The sequence below is a fragment of the Trachymyrmex cornetzi genome, unplaced genomic scaffold (assembly GCF_001594075.2).
Source record: "Trachymyrmex cornetzi isolate Tcor2-1 unplaced genomic scaffold, Tcor1.1 scaffold1732, whole genome shotgun sequence".
NCBI lineage: Eukaryota > Metazoa > Arthropoda > Insecta > Hymenoptera > Formicidae > Trachymyrmex > Trachymyrmex cornetzi.
In genome coordinates, this window is record NW_017296346.1 from 65,731 (window position 1) to 80,570 (window position 14,840).

General features: G+C 30.0%; 2 protein-coding genes across 5 annotated transcripts in view; one reads left to right on the forward strand and one right to left on the reverse strand.

Moving 5' to 3' along the window:
• LOC108759217 (interferon-related developmental regulator 1) overlaps positions 1-14,840 on the forward strand; it is a 21,355-nt gene continuing 6,515 nt past the window's right edge. Inside the window, exons 1-4 of the mRNA XM_018504543.1 lie at positions 1-422; positions 7,992-8,474; positions 8,589-8,754; positions 8,929-9,155. Coding sequence (XP_018360045.1) covers positions 383-422; positions 7,992-8,474; positions 8,589-8,754; positions 8,929-9,155 — 916 coding nt within the window. The 5' untranslated portion in view covers positions 1-382. The remainder of the gene's footprint in view (positions 423-7,991; positions 8,475-8,588; positions 8,755-8,928; positions 9,156-14,840) is intronic.
• On the reverse strand, positions 12,059-13,629 carry LOC108759215 (pyridoxal phosphate phosphatase PHOSPHO2). Of its 4 annotated transcripts, none has more exons than XM_018504540.1 (2): positions 13,472-13,629; positions 12,059-12,924 (listed from the first exon to the last, which is right to left on the reverse strand). In XM_018504540.1, exon 2 carries the CDS (start codon positions 12,922-12,924, stop codon positions 12,193-12,195), a length of 732 nt encoding a protein of 243 aa, XP_018360042.1. In that variant the 5' UTR covers positions 13,472-13,629; the 3' UTR covers positions 12,059-12,192. The 4 variants fall into 4 exon arrangements, with proteins under 4 accessions (XP_018360042.1, XP_018360038.1, XP_018360039.1 ...); XM_018504536.1 differs by having other exon boundaries at positions 12,059-12,972; XM_018504537.1 differs by having other exon boundaries at positions 12,059-12,988.

Here is a 14,840-nt window from a genome sequence, read left to right on the forward strand (position 1 = left end):
TCAGTAGCGGAATAATCGTCGTGGAGGTTGTATCGCGTGCCGTTCCTATCTTTTTCTTCCTCCTTCCGCTTCTCATCGCTTCTCTCCTTCTCTTTTTATCTGCCTCCCTCTCCTTTTACCTTCTACCCCTTCTCTCCATTTTACCAGATAACAGCGCTCGCCCGTAATAAAGGATCGGTGACAATAAATGAGCTGGCCTGCCGCGGGAAGGTGCATTCCCGTACATTGTGCTGCGTAAGAAGAGTGCACGAGTGAGTGATACGTGTGCGTGCGCGCGCGTGAACGCGTTCCACTGTGAGTGAACTCACCTGTGGATACAGATATTTACCTTCGCGATCTGTACCTCATCTTTCCCCGCAGAAGACTGTCGTCCGCTGCCAAAATGAAGCGCGTCGCGTTCATTGTCGTAGCTCTACTTCTCGGTACGTTTGGACTGATTGTCATTTTACTCATTTCTCAGATTCTTTGTTCCCCCCATCCGAATTCCACTTGGCAGGTATGACAACGATGTGTAATCTATTCAATTAGAATCCAGATATAGATAAGACGTTTTTCCCAGGTCTCATTGCTGTTGATTTATCTTTTTTTAGACTAGTATCTACATACGCTCGATAAGTACGAAACATTTATTTCTCACGTTATCTTGGAAAATCTGTGGAATAAAAATCCTTTCTTTCCAGGTTTCTCTGAAAATCTGACGAATCGTTAAGTTGTTGAATTAATGTGATTGAAGTTTGGAGTATTCGTGGAGCGAAAATTAGAATTAGATATTTGTCGACGGATTTTAACAATTCAGAGATCTGTTTAAACAGGGAATACAAGAAAGTCGCTTGAAATATAATTACTAATTAGTGTATAAAAGCGGTAAACCCCCCGAGAAAGTCATGATTATCTATCGGAAACAACAATGATAAGCGTCATCCGGAGAAATTCTAGGAAATTGTCAAGAAAGTACACAGGGAAGTTCAATTAGATTTCTAATGCTTTCTCAAAATATCGCAGGAAATCAGAGATATATATGTAACATTTTACATCTCGCAAGAAACATTGTGGTAATAGAAAATTATCATAAACTTGTTATGCAATATTTATGCTGGTCACAGAGCGGAAAATAATCTATCGAAAGTGAGCGTAACGTTTAAAATTTTGTAACATTGCAATCTGAGATATCTTTGTATATCTTTTGAGCTTATTTAAAATATTAAGATCCGGTTTTGACGGAATATAAAATTTCTCTTATTTTTTAAATCAGATTCTGATCGGTCCAAATTTTGTAATCGTTTATGTGGAACGTTTCTCCTGTTAGATATTTCTAGAAGAAAGTGATTAATTTTTCCTTAGAAAATTTCTTCGCTTTTGATATTACAAAACGTAAAATAACTGGTACACTGAAAAATACTCTAAATTTTAATAAATACTTGTTTGAATAGTAATAGTATGTTTACACTAAGCGTAAACATACATTTATTTGATATAGGAACTATTAATTTCATTTAGTTTATCATTTTTTAGTTAATATTTGTTGTAAGTATATGTATTTATTTATATTGCAAGTAAATGTATACTTCTATTCAGAAAAGTATGTCTTAAGATTCAATAAATTTTTCTTTAGTATAGAGTTTTGAAACTTTGAAAGAAATTTAACTACTGTAATCTGGATCTTGTTTTGGCATATGTGAAATTTCACTTTCAAATTTCTCTGAAATAAAGGAAAACGGAATTCCTTTCTTAAAAGAGATATTGAACAGTAAAAGTCTGAATTTTTCCACATTTTTTTGAAAGCTTAGTAAAAAGTAGAATAGCAAAAAAAAATGGTGGAAGTAAAAATATGATTACAGCCAAAGATTTAAGTTAGTTCTAATGTCGAATGCTGTTTAAATATTTTTCTTTTACAATAAATTTCTTTACCGAAAGGCAAACCATGAAGAAGGATGGCTCGCGAAAAGACGACGATACTGCTAGCGTTTGCCACCAATTATAGATGTCAAAAGTCAATTCCATTGTATATATTGTATACTATAAATACGATAAGATTAGACGAAACAAAATTATGTAAAACCTCAAAATTAGAACTTGCAAATTTCTTATTATAATTTATTATAACGTTCAATATAACTCGACCATCTTACAAAGATGACTCAAATATTTCAGCAGATTACGCGTATAATCCACTAGATTACACTGTTTCGGAATGTTTCAAAGACAAGGCATGTGGTTATCATAATTTTTAACGACTAATTATATGTCGGTCATACACACAACGCGTTATTGCGATGACGCAATCTTCAATCGGCTCTCAACGGAGTCGGTTTCTTCGCAACGGCGATTAATCGTATTACGTTCAATTATTCATTGAATATAAAATTGTTGACCTTGATTTTTAAATTGAAATTATAATATAAATCACCTTCGAAATTAATCGAATAATTCGTTTCAATAAATTAATCTCTTTGAAATAAAAAGCATATGATTTTTATAATTTTGAAATATCGAAGAACTGATGGATATTCGAATTGCGAAATTATTGCCGGCCTCACAATAGAAAATTAAACAAACTCTCGGCTCTCTCTCTCTCATTAAGTTATTTAGTATAATTGTCTTTTCGAAAATGTTACTACTTATCGTTATTTATACGTAAAGAATCCGATTATTATTGGATTTTGTTCTTTCCTCTATCGTTCTTCAACAGATCGTTCACGATAACGTTTGATCGTTGATCGACACGTTTATAATATTATGCTCGACGTACTTTGTCCCATGATTACGCATTTAAACGTGATGCTTGTCGTCATATCAGTAAACACCGCGTATTACCTTATTTAAAAAAAAAATACATCCTATTATTAATAATCGGATCGCAATAATAATTATCAAGTAAAATTGTGAAGAATCTATGTATTTCTCAAATAATCCATCATTTTAAATATCTGTTAATTTCTCTGCTAAATATCGATATTAAATTTCTAAAATTATATACATTGAATGCAAACATCGGCTATCTTACTGTCTTTAATGCATCCAACCATTAATAGTTAAGTTACACACACATAACAATAATTTTGCCAATTAAAAAGCATGAAGAATCTGCGTATTCCTCGGATAATTCGACATTTTAAATCTCTATCGATTTCTTTATTAAATATCGTAAATTTCTGAATTAATGTTGAAAGCAAACATCGGATATCTTATCTTTGATGCAACTACTGATAATCGAATTGTGACAATAATTGTTTGTTAAGTAAAATGTTCGAAGAATCTGCGTATTCTTTGGATAATTTGATATTTTAAATCTCTGTTAATTTCTGTCTCAAACATTTTTTTTTAATTTTCTGTTAAATACAAATTTCTAAAATTAATTCGACGAGCGGAATCTGGAGAAATAGTTTATCAAATGATGTTTTTTTCAAATTAATGAATATGATTATTAAAATTATGGGAAGTATCACAATTATTAATACTTTATTTAGTTTATCTCTTGAATATTTTTTATCGGGGTCTGCGTCAGCACACATGGCACATGAACCGTTCAAACTTCGCGACTTCCTGTTGAACGAGAAGCTTCCGCGTAAAACGCCAACGCGTGCAAAAGAGAAGTCTGGTTGGAGCGTCTATTATTTCATCAACATATTAATTTATCATTAAACTTTTGCCTTAGTTATTATTAAGCCTTTGTCTTGATACAGAGAAACGAAATCAAAGAAATGCTTTCACTAACAATTTGCGTGCTTACAACACGCGAAGAACAATCGGAATATGAGAATTATTTGCTGTTATCAGCGAATCCATAATTCCTGCAAAAAAAATGTATAAGAATACCGTGAAACGGAAATTTACGTAAAATAAATGTTAAATCGCTATGAAAAATATTGGGTTATTACAGGTTTTGACATTTTTAGGAGAAATACTTTATTTGTATCATGTTTATGTTTTTAAAAAAATTTAATGATTGTACTGTTCGATAAAGTCAAGTTTCTTATAGAAGATCTTAGAGAAGACATTTATTTCTCTCTCTTCGACATTGATATAACATGTATAATTTTTTTGAAATCAATACTAATAGCATTCTTTTAATGGAAATATATTCACAAATCGCAGACTAATTATATATTTGGAATTCGATACATAAAATTACATAATAACATTACATAATACTCCTTGAATTTCCTGTTAATCCTAGTATGTCATTCATGGGTTCAACGTATTCTATGCGATTTTCTACATTGCTTTAACTTTTTTAGAATATAATTTGAAGACCCGGATTAAATTTAAACATTTTAGAATTTTTTTCCAAAATGGTTATTTTTTGTGAATTTTTCCAATAAAATTTCTTTGAAACATTGTAATTAATTGAAAATAAAATATTATTTATTTGATTCATATTTATCTGTCTTTGTCTGACTTCAAGGTATAAAAAAATTTCACACGTTTTGAGCTAAAATATACCTATTCTAGTTCAGAGATATAGCGTGACAAAGTTGCAAGGTTTCACAAACCCTGATGTGACCGGACCAAAAATAACAATGACTTACTAAGATTAAGGCTCGTCCATGCCAATCGTGTTAATCGACATACCGATTTCGTCTTCTTTTTTATAAGAAAAGGACAAGTCTTTAAAGGTGAACGAGAAAAAAATCGTACAGGATAATTTTAACTAAAAATAAATTTGAAATAAAAACAAATTTAAGATAAACGTAGATTTGTCAACCTAAGCAGATTCCCTAATCCGTTATTTGTCACATCGAAATGTAGTATACTGTTAACTTAGAATATCGACAATTGCTTAGTTAATGTCTAGACTAATCGAATAAAAATAATTTTTTGTCACGATGACTCATGATTACACATGTTTGCTTTCAAAAACTCATTATTCTCCAGTTGATAATACTGTGTTATTCATCATAGCAATTTAATGCCTATTTCTACGAATGTAGATTAACTTTAATTTTTATTTTATATTCTCTTCATCTTTTTTTAATTCTTTTCCAGAACAGAATATTTATGATAAATATTTATTATCATTTATTTTTTTAAATGTTATATAAATTTTATACATATTTTATATAAAATTTTATTCGAAATATTATTCAAAGATAGACTAAATATTTTACGCAATATTTACAATAAATATAAATGAATATTTCTGTCAAATATTTTTTATTTGAATTATAATGTCTTATTAAGTATTTCCCTAATATTTACTACGAGGTTTACAATAAATATTTCATAATGTTTATAATAAATGTTTATGATCTATGCAATCTAAGACCACAAAAATATTTAAGCCTTATAAATATTTATAAATATTTTGTAAATATTTTATAAATATTGTGTGCTGGGTAGAACTAGAAAAAAGATGCAGAATTATTTGAACTAAGATTAAAATTAAATTGTATTGGTAGAAACAGGAATAAGAGTTTTTAAAACCCGTGTCTACACACTACGCATTGGAAATTGAAGATTAGAATTCAGCAAAAAAAAAACAAAACGTATTGAAATTAAAATTATCCAACTCGTCGAATTCTAATCTTTAATTCACAATCCTTAAGACCTTACATTCACAAATGTAAGATTAACCTTGGTTTAACCTACTATTTATCTTTCTTTAATTCTTAGAAAATCTAATTCTTAGAATTAGAAACAGATAAGTAAGTTAAATCGATTTAAGTTAATCTTATATTTATTCAACCGACTATAGGATCGCTAAAAGGCCGATTTTTCCAAAACAATAGCGATTTTAACCGATCTTTTTGTAAAGAATGGCTTCTTTTTTTTAACAAGGAAGACTTTCAAAGCAAATTTTTTTTACAAGAAATCCATTTTTAGCAAAGCAATCTAGAATTGTACATCCCTAAAACCGAGCTTCAGTCTTCAATGTATAGTACAACATGGGCTTTACTGCTTAAAAAAAATAAAAAAAAAAGAGAACGACTTCTTTGAAGTATCGTTAATACATCAACGAATGAAAGTATTCATCGGAAATTTCAGAAAGATAATGATATATTCAAGACCGGCTTGAATATATTCGACCGCATTCCATTTCCTGTAAGAATCATAACAAAGAAAGCTAAACTGAACTCATTCGTTGACGGTTTAATAATACGAATATAAAGTTTATAAATGGTGCATTTCGAGAAAGCTTTACAAGAAGTAAACGGAGATCTTTGCTGGAGCTCAACAGCTTTGCATTATTATTGGAATTGTCGCAATAACTCGAGAGATAAAATCTAATAGCCGTGAGAGATTTGCGGAGATAAAATTTAGATAGAGAATAATGCCGAACTTTATTTAACTTTTTTATTTCTCCTATTTTTTTTATACAATCTATAATAAGGAAATTCACAATTTTATTAAACAAAAAAAGTATATATACATATAAAGATTCATAAACAGGTCAATGAAAGTATAGCACAATAATTAGTGCGCAAAAAATCTACACGGAGAGAATTTTTTCTTAGAATTTACCCTGAAAATATGACAATCGTGGGACAACATTGTATTTCCAAGAATTTTAATATAAATCTCTCTCATTCATTAATAAAACTACAATAAAGTATAAAATAAGTTTGATCAATTTTACTGAAGTGCATGGTAAAAATCTTTAAAATATTGTATTGTACCACAATCACCATATTTTCAGGGTAAATTTTAAAAGAAAATTCTCTCCGTGTACAGTTTCGATTTATATGTACATATAAATTATATTCAACTTGTTGTTAGAGCTTCGAAAATGAACTTTCTTAGTCATTACCTAAATCTTAAGCCGTAAGAAATTGAATATCAATTATAATTGATTATTTTTCTTACTATTGTGATTGATCAATTCTTACGGTTTAAGACTTCAGATTAGGTAATGGCTTATTGTAAGAAGTCTATTAATTCGAATTTACAATAGGGTTTTAAGCCTTAAGCCATAAGAAATGGGCAAATTACAGTCGCTTATTCTTCTCGGATTCGACTGTAATTGGCAATTTCTTACGGCTTAAGACTTAAGACACCTATTGTAGATCCGGGATTATAGTTACAAATTTAATATGGAAAATTAAAGAGAGTAGATACATAACAAAAAAATAATTTAATGTTTCAATCTTATATCTACATTTAATAGTTCTGTAACATGCAATTAACGAAACTCGTGACTAGTATAACACACACACACACACACACTCTCTCTCTCTCTCTCTCTCTCTCTCTCTCTCTCTCTCTCCCCCCCTCTCCCCTTTATATAATATTATTTTTAATTAATGTGGTGTTAACAAAATTAAATCTGGAAAAATTGCACAGAGTATCTTGTACGAAATTGTCATTGACAATTCAGTAAAGATTCATTAATTTTGTTAAAAAATAATTCTTGAAAATTTTCCTTCTTTTTTTCTGGTATTCTGTAAGATATTATTTTGTAGATCCTATCGTCTAATAAGTCACGCCTGCGGATTATGATGAAACTATTACAAAAAATTCCACTAATGCGAGGTCATTATAAACGATATTCCAGAAAAACATCACACATGCACATTACTGTAGCTCTCAGCTGTTATTATGCAATGTTAATAAAAAATCCTTTTTTATTAATTATCTTTCCGCTACCAATATATCATTACGCTAAATTATGATGAACTATTCTTTTAAGAGATTCTAGACTGAAATAATTTCAAATAAATCATCAAGTATTCAATATTATTGTAACGTGTAATCATCATATTGTACAATTCTAATAAAAAATGTACACACAATTACTTTGTAAGAGTTTAATGATTAGCTTATATTTCTCTTTACAATATTATGTAACATATAAGAGGAAAATATTTTTCAATCAGCGTTTCTAAATATAACTGCTACTTTTTTTTCTTAATCGTTCAATAAAAGATAAAGCAATTTCATCTTTTATTTTATCATGGAATAAAAGACGAAGTTTTATCTTTTATTCTATATCGTAATCTACTTTAAAGAAGAGACATTTCCGTTTAACTGTATAAGATACTGCCTTGTTTCAGCTATCGTTGGATGCACGCATTCGCAAGAGAATTCCTCCACCACCGTCTTCCCTGAGCTTCAACAGTTGGGCGGTGTGGTGGATGAACGAATCCCGGAGATTTTAAAGAAAATAAACAAATCAGGGCCGTCCATTGAAGAAGGCACGAATCTTTTCAGAGAAAGATGTGTAAAGAATGCCGGACCAGACGCATATGATCTTATCGATCGCGCCCAAGTTGAAGCGGCACAATGTATTCAGAAGCTCGTCAACGTTACGGAACTCTACGCGGAGATGGAAAAGTACAAGCCGACAGGTGATCTGGATATTGTCTTCAGGCAGTATTGCAGCAAGCGCCAGACTTTACGAACTTGCGTGAGCAATTTCACGAATACGATAGCGGTTTGTCTGGACGAGAAAATGAGAGAGAACAAAAAAATAGTGATGAACATAACTGACTCGCTGCTCGAGTTTGTCTGCTACAAAGAAGGGGATCGAATCGCCCGTATGTATGAACTGAATTAATTTTATTTTAAATACAACAGTAATATCAAGTTCCAAATATAATATAGGAAGCAGCATGGATTATTATACATTAGCTTGAATTATATCTTTGCAGTTTTCATATCGGCTGGAGGACCAGAGTGCTTTGAATCAAAAACGCAAGAAGTTTTAGATTGTGCCAACAAGACGTTTGGTAATAACGTATCAAAATTGGATTTAGGCGGTTTTCCTTTGGGACTCGAGAGTATCTCGGCTTGGGAGTTTAGTCCTAAAGAATGCAGGTGAGCCGTACGAAATTTGTTCACAAATTTCTTCTTTGATGATATTCCTGAATTAAATTTAAACATTCGTATTCAAAATCTTGCATATTTGAAAAATTCAGTTCTTAAAATTAATGTTTCCCTACGTCTTTTTGTACAAGAAGGAGGAACTTATGTTTGTTTGATGCATTACAGGGACATAAACAAATTGCAAATTTGCGTTGTGGCAGAGTTAGAAAAATGTCCGGATCCCACGCCTGCGAATATAATGGATTCTGTATTTAATTTCATCAAGAGAGTTACACCGTGTGAGAACGTACTCGCAGAAAGTGCCGCTGCTACTGGTACACAGTCCAGTGCTTCGCACGTGGGCGCTCTTATAATTATAGCTATTCTGTCTACCGTTTTATCTTTTGTAGCAAGTTATAGTTTCATCCCTGTAACGGTATGAATACATTGTATAGCTTTATTCCAAATATGTGAGAGAAGATACGAATAGAGATATATGAAAGTTTATATGTACCAGTGCTAAATTTAATGTAACAAACAAGAACTCAAAACTGTGGACAAGGGTATTATACCTTCAATTTTTGTTCTCTTTTATTTTCTAATTTTGTTTTTTTTTATTTTTTTACAAAATAACATTTGAATTTCTTTTTCTCGTATAGATATACTTTCTCTTATTACAAAAGTAATACAAAAATTATTCGATTAATTTAATATGGATATTCAGTGACTAATATCAATAAAATAAAAAAACCGATATAATTTGAATATTCATAAATTAATTGAATAATTTTTTACACTAATAATTAGTATAAAAAATCTAAAAAAGTTTAATGTTTAGATATTCCGCACTTAATCAAAAATAGTACAATAATTAACCTTTCAGTGTCACTCTATATCGTATGTCACGTGTTGTCAGATTGGTGTGAAAAATATCATATAAAAATAATCGTAACACATTTTTTTTCAATCAAAACATCAAACATCAAGAAATATAACGATAACAAGCAAATGTATATATCTTTATGAATAAAAAAGGTGTACAGGATTGTTAGCGGTCAGGGAAAAGCTAGGAAAAATCAAAGAATTTATATATGATGGAAATGTTTATTAAAGATACATGGTCGAAATGTTTATCAAGATATATGTAAAGTAAATTAATATATTTATTGCACTGTCACTTGGCTTTTATGCTCTTTCATTGTTCAAATTTGTTCGGAACCCGTTTGTTGAAAGAATTTTTTGAAAAAAGCCAAAGAGGAGCATTAAATAAAAACAAAGATAAAAATATTAAATGTTTTATTATAATAAGAAATAAATGGAAGAGAGATGATAACATAAAATAAACTTGTAGAGCATTTTTAAATTCAGTCTCAGACACAATTTTTAGTTTTTAACTTCTTCATCAAATAGCTTTTTTCACTCAAGTTTATGTTTTTCTTTATTTATTTTTTCTGCTCCTTTAATAGTACAACAAAGTAAAAGGAATCTCGGGTATTCGACATTAGGAGTGACACCGAAGGATTAACTCCTTTCTTTTGAAAGCTACTTATATATTAAGATTATATAAAAAATATAAATATATTGCTATATCTTTTATATGTTCATGTTTGTTATACATAAGAATACTTTTATGTGGTTATATTTATGTATCATATTAATGTAAAAAAAATATATTTTACATTAATACGATAATCATATTACTAGTGTCAAGTTTATATGAATACATATTTAATATTTCATTTTTTTGTACATTTTGTACATGTTCCAAAAATCTTAGGTAAGCTCGTTTAGGTAATCCTATTTTAAATAAAATATCTTCGTTTCTCAACAAATTTAAGCTTTATAGAAAAATATGGAAAATAATTTGCTTTTTTGAAAAATCATCTGATATCCGATTGTATATTTTCCAAACGCTGACACAAATTGTGATGTTAGTTCATAAAAAAGTTTTTGTATAGTCGCGAAGAATAAAACAGTATTGTTTGTAAAACAATTTAGAATTATATTTGTATGACATTTTAATAAGATACAAGCACATGAATGTTACGATCCTTGAACTAATACAAAATTATAAGTGCAATATAAGTTACGGCAAATGTATCTTAATGTATCTTAATAGTTTAAGAACCAAAGTTTCTGATAATTTTATTAAGCCAATGTGTATTTAATAAATTCAGTACTTTATTTACAACTAATGTTTCATGAACCTTTTACATTAAATAGAGAAAATTTTTCTAATATCTAAGAAATATTATCTATTTAAATTTTTATATCGTAAATATTTCTGACGAAAAATGCTTCCGTTCTGCATATTTAATATTACATTTATTCTTTAAAACATGAAGATTTTTAAAACCATAGTAACGTAAGAAAGCAGGATGCATTTGGTTGAATAAATCGAGTGTTTAATATAAATTAAATTATTTAATATATTTAAATATTAAAATAAAATTAATATAACAGTGATAATAATTACAAATGTACTTTGTGTATTGAGAATTATATACATTCTACAGTTGTGAAATAGTCATTTTTAGTACATGCTGTGGTAGAGAAAAAAAAATTTTTTATAAGTATCAAAAGTATATTTTATTTGATATTCTTTAAATATATCAAGAGTAGATATCTCTTCATATACGAAGGCTTGATTAAAGCTCGATTATAATTTAACTATAATCATTTATACCATTATAACAAAAAATCTTTTGTACTGTACAAAACAAATACATGTAATTGTAATCACATTTTTAGAGTCCGATCGAAATTTCGGTTTCGGTCAGTTTCGACCGAAATTAAGAGAAAATTTCAATAAGTAAACCGAAACTGTACAAATTATAATATGCCGGTGAGCATTTGAAAAACTATGTGTTATTATCGGACGAGATCAGCACCGATTGCTGCAAATTAGCCGGCGCTATCTCTTTCTTTTTTATTCTTTTTTACTCGCCAAGTCGCCACATGTCTAGTGCCTGAAATTCGTTATAATTTAAAGAATAATAAGATATTGATAAAATCTTATTTTTAAGAGTACATAAATTTCACATATTTCGATATTTTCCAATGACTTTCTAAAAATTATATAGTATTTGTAAGATTTATCTAATTTCGAGTTTAGGCGAAATTGTATAAAAACCGAATATTCGTTTTTGAATTCGGTCAGAGATAAAAAATGGTTTCGGTCGGACTCTACACATTTTACTTTAGAAGCGCTTTTCCAACGTAAATATTTCATACTTAGTAATAAATATTTAAAAAATATACAACACAATTATAAAAAGAAATAATTATAAAATACATACATTTTTTAATTCTGCGCGCTAATTCAGTTTATTGAACATGAAACTTAATGATAAACTGAAGCTGGAAATAACATCACAAATTACATTGTTCATCAATTTAATAATGATGCTAATGAGCATCTGAAAAAGCGCAAAAAATCTATTGATGGAATTATGTTAAAGGTGGAAGTTCTATGAACTGTTCCAATCTGAATTGTAAATCAGTACCGTCCTCCCATGGCACAATTTTTGCCTTCGTCGACATGGAGGTAGATAATTCATTTAGCCGGTTGATAAGCGAATAGCCTTTACGTGGGCATGCCAGATCGGTCTCTGAGAGGCGCAAAATCGGGCAGAGATCGTTCCCTCCGTCGCCGACATAGACAATTCTCTCATAGCTCTTACCCTGTTTGTGCTTATCCTGAATATACTCCATTAAAATCTGTCCTTTGCAAAGATTGGCAGCGCTCATCTTGCATGTGTTTTGAATATGATATGGGTCCACCCTTAGCTTGTCTTTGTCATACCGGGCTGGGTTCGTGAAGACGTGCGATACAACGCGATTGAGCTGCCTACTTCTCAGCCAAGAGTCTATGAATATGCTATTGGAATCGCTGATAATGATGATCTCGTGACCATTGCCATGTAGGGAAGTGAGGAGCCTCTGCATCCCTGCAACTTCAGGTATACCAATAATAACGTTTGCGATTTGATGAGATCTCACAGAGTTTTCATGTAGGAGCTCGAAGATCTTGCTCATATAGACTATCCAGCCGTTAGACTTCCGTAAGTTGTGCACATCCTTGGATATCTCGATTGGCATCAAATTTTGCACTACTAGATCAGTGTTGCCTTCGCAGATGGTGTGGTCAAAATCGAACGCCACGAGTACGTTGTGATCCATCTTTACATTAATTAAAACATAATCATTGCGTTATACAGCTGCCAAGACCTAAAATTCGATATACCTGTTAAGACATTTATAGCATAATTTTAATTGAGCTATGAGTTGCTTTCTATTTTTACACAAATAATAGTCTGAATCTTACATATATATATACGAGTATTCTATACACAGATGATGACACTACTTGTTTACTTTGATGATAAAATTGTCACATAACAATATAGGTTTATATAATCTCACTTTCAATGTGAGTTAACAAGACTCAGTAAAGCACACGAGCTTGTATAAATTGTAGATAAAAACTCAGTTGAACCTCACTTGTTAAATTGAAAAGGAACCTGAGTTTTAACATCGCAAATAAGAATTATCTGAGTTGTGATGTCAGTGGAAAGCAACTATTGTGTTTTCAATATCAGCATTGTCAGCTGATATTACACAAAATTAGCTACATATATAGAATGGTTTTATTTAACCTGTACTTCTTTTCTAGTTTAACTGGAGTTAGGAAAAAAATTATCTAATTAAATATTAATTATTAACTCACTTGGTGGATACGTAAATTGATTGCAAAGGACCGGCCGGGTAAAATCTATATATAGATTAGCAAGAATCCACACCTGCCAACAACCACTTCTTTTCACACATTTACTAACAATGTTTTGAATTGATCGAAATGAACATGTGCGCCATCTATGTTACTCAAAATGTGGGAAATTTAAGTTAAAAGGAAATAACTATTTGCATATATACGTTAAAATAAAACTGACAGAACTATCAGAAATGGAAATTGTGTTATCATCTTAATCCTAATAGTATTTATTTTATTTTTGAAATATTAATATATATATAAGTATATATATCATTTATATATAAGAGATTTTATATTATAACTTTTTTTAATTTTCGTCAAAGTAAAGATCGGTTTTGCTTTATTTTTTTCATAAAGATAGTTTAGTTTTTAAATATACATATAAAGATACAATAATATAAGATTTTATTAAAATACATTTATGATCCCGAGGAATTTCTATATATCAGCTGAATGTAAATTAAAATTTGCAAACAAATCGTTTGATATAAAATTATGAAAAACTTATGATATAATTTTCTCAGATATTACAGTTGCAAAGCTACTTTATCTGTTGAATGCAATTATTATTATATTACGTATAAAGTTGGCGTTGGAGCCATGTAAAGATTCCACTAGCCCGCACTTGCGCAAACAAAAGAAGACTGTTCTTTTACTGTTGCACTTTCTGAACTAGTACGCACAGTGCAATAAATTGAAGTAAAACAAACGGGAAGATCCCGTTTGCCTACAGTTCTGATTGTACACACCACTCACATCAACTGGTGCCTAGTAATTTTTTACTGTTTTGCCAATGAGATTATTTTATTTTTAAATTGGCCAATCAGCGATACCTGTGTGCAATATGCGATGTGTGCAATCGGAGACCTCCCAAGCCCGATGTCCATGATGTTAGAAATCGATTCGTATGTACTTGACCGGACAAAACCTCCGGTTGTAAAAATTATTATTTTAAATCGTTTGTATTTCGTATGAAGAGTTTTAAAGTGCAAATAAAAAGGTTTGTCATTGTGTTAATTACAATTAATCATTCTTTTTTGGACCATGTACTTGACCGAAATAATTAACCGGATTTAAATTCAACAAAGTTTAAACATGGAATCGTTTGTATTTCGTATGAAGAGTTATGAAGTACCATTAAGAACGTTAGTCATCCAAACATTTTTAATTAAATATTAAAATATCATGTATTTGACAGAATTGTAGATATAGGCGCTACGGTTACGGAAATTCCGTTGGATAGGTAGTCTCTCTAGTATTTTGATATTCCATGACTGTATTATGAAATTGCTTGCACTATGTTTTGATTGTAAATTATTTAAAG

Bases quoted from the DNA above. Each gene is read 5' to 3' on its own strand.
- LOC108759215 (XM_018504540.1), bottom strand. From the start codon at position 12,924: ATGGATCACAACGTACTCGTGGCGTTCGATTTTGACCACACCATCTGC.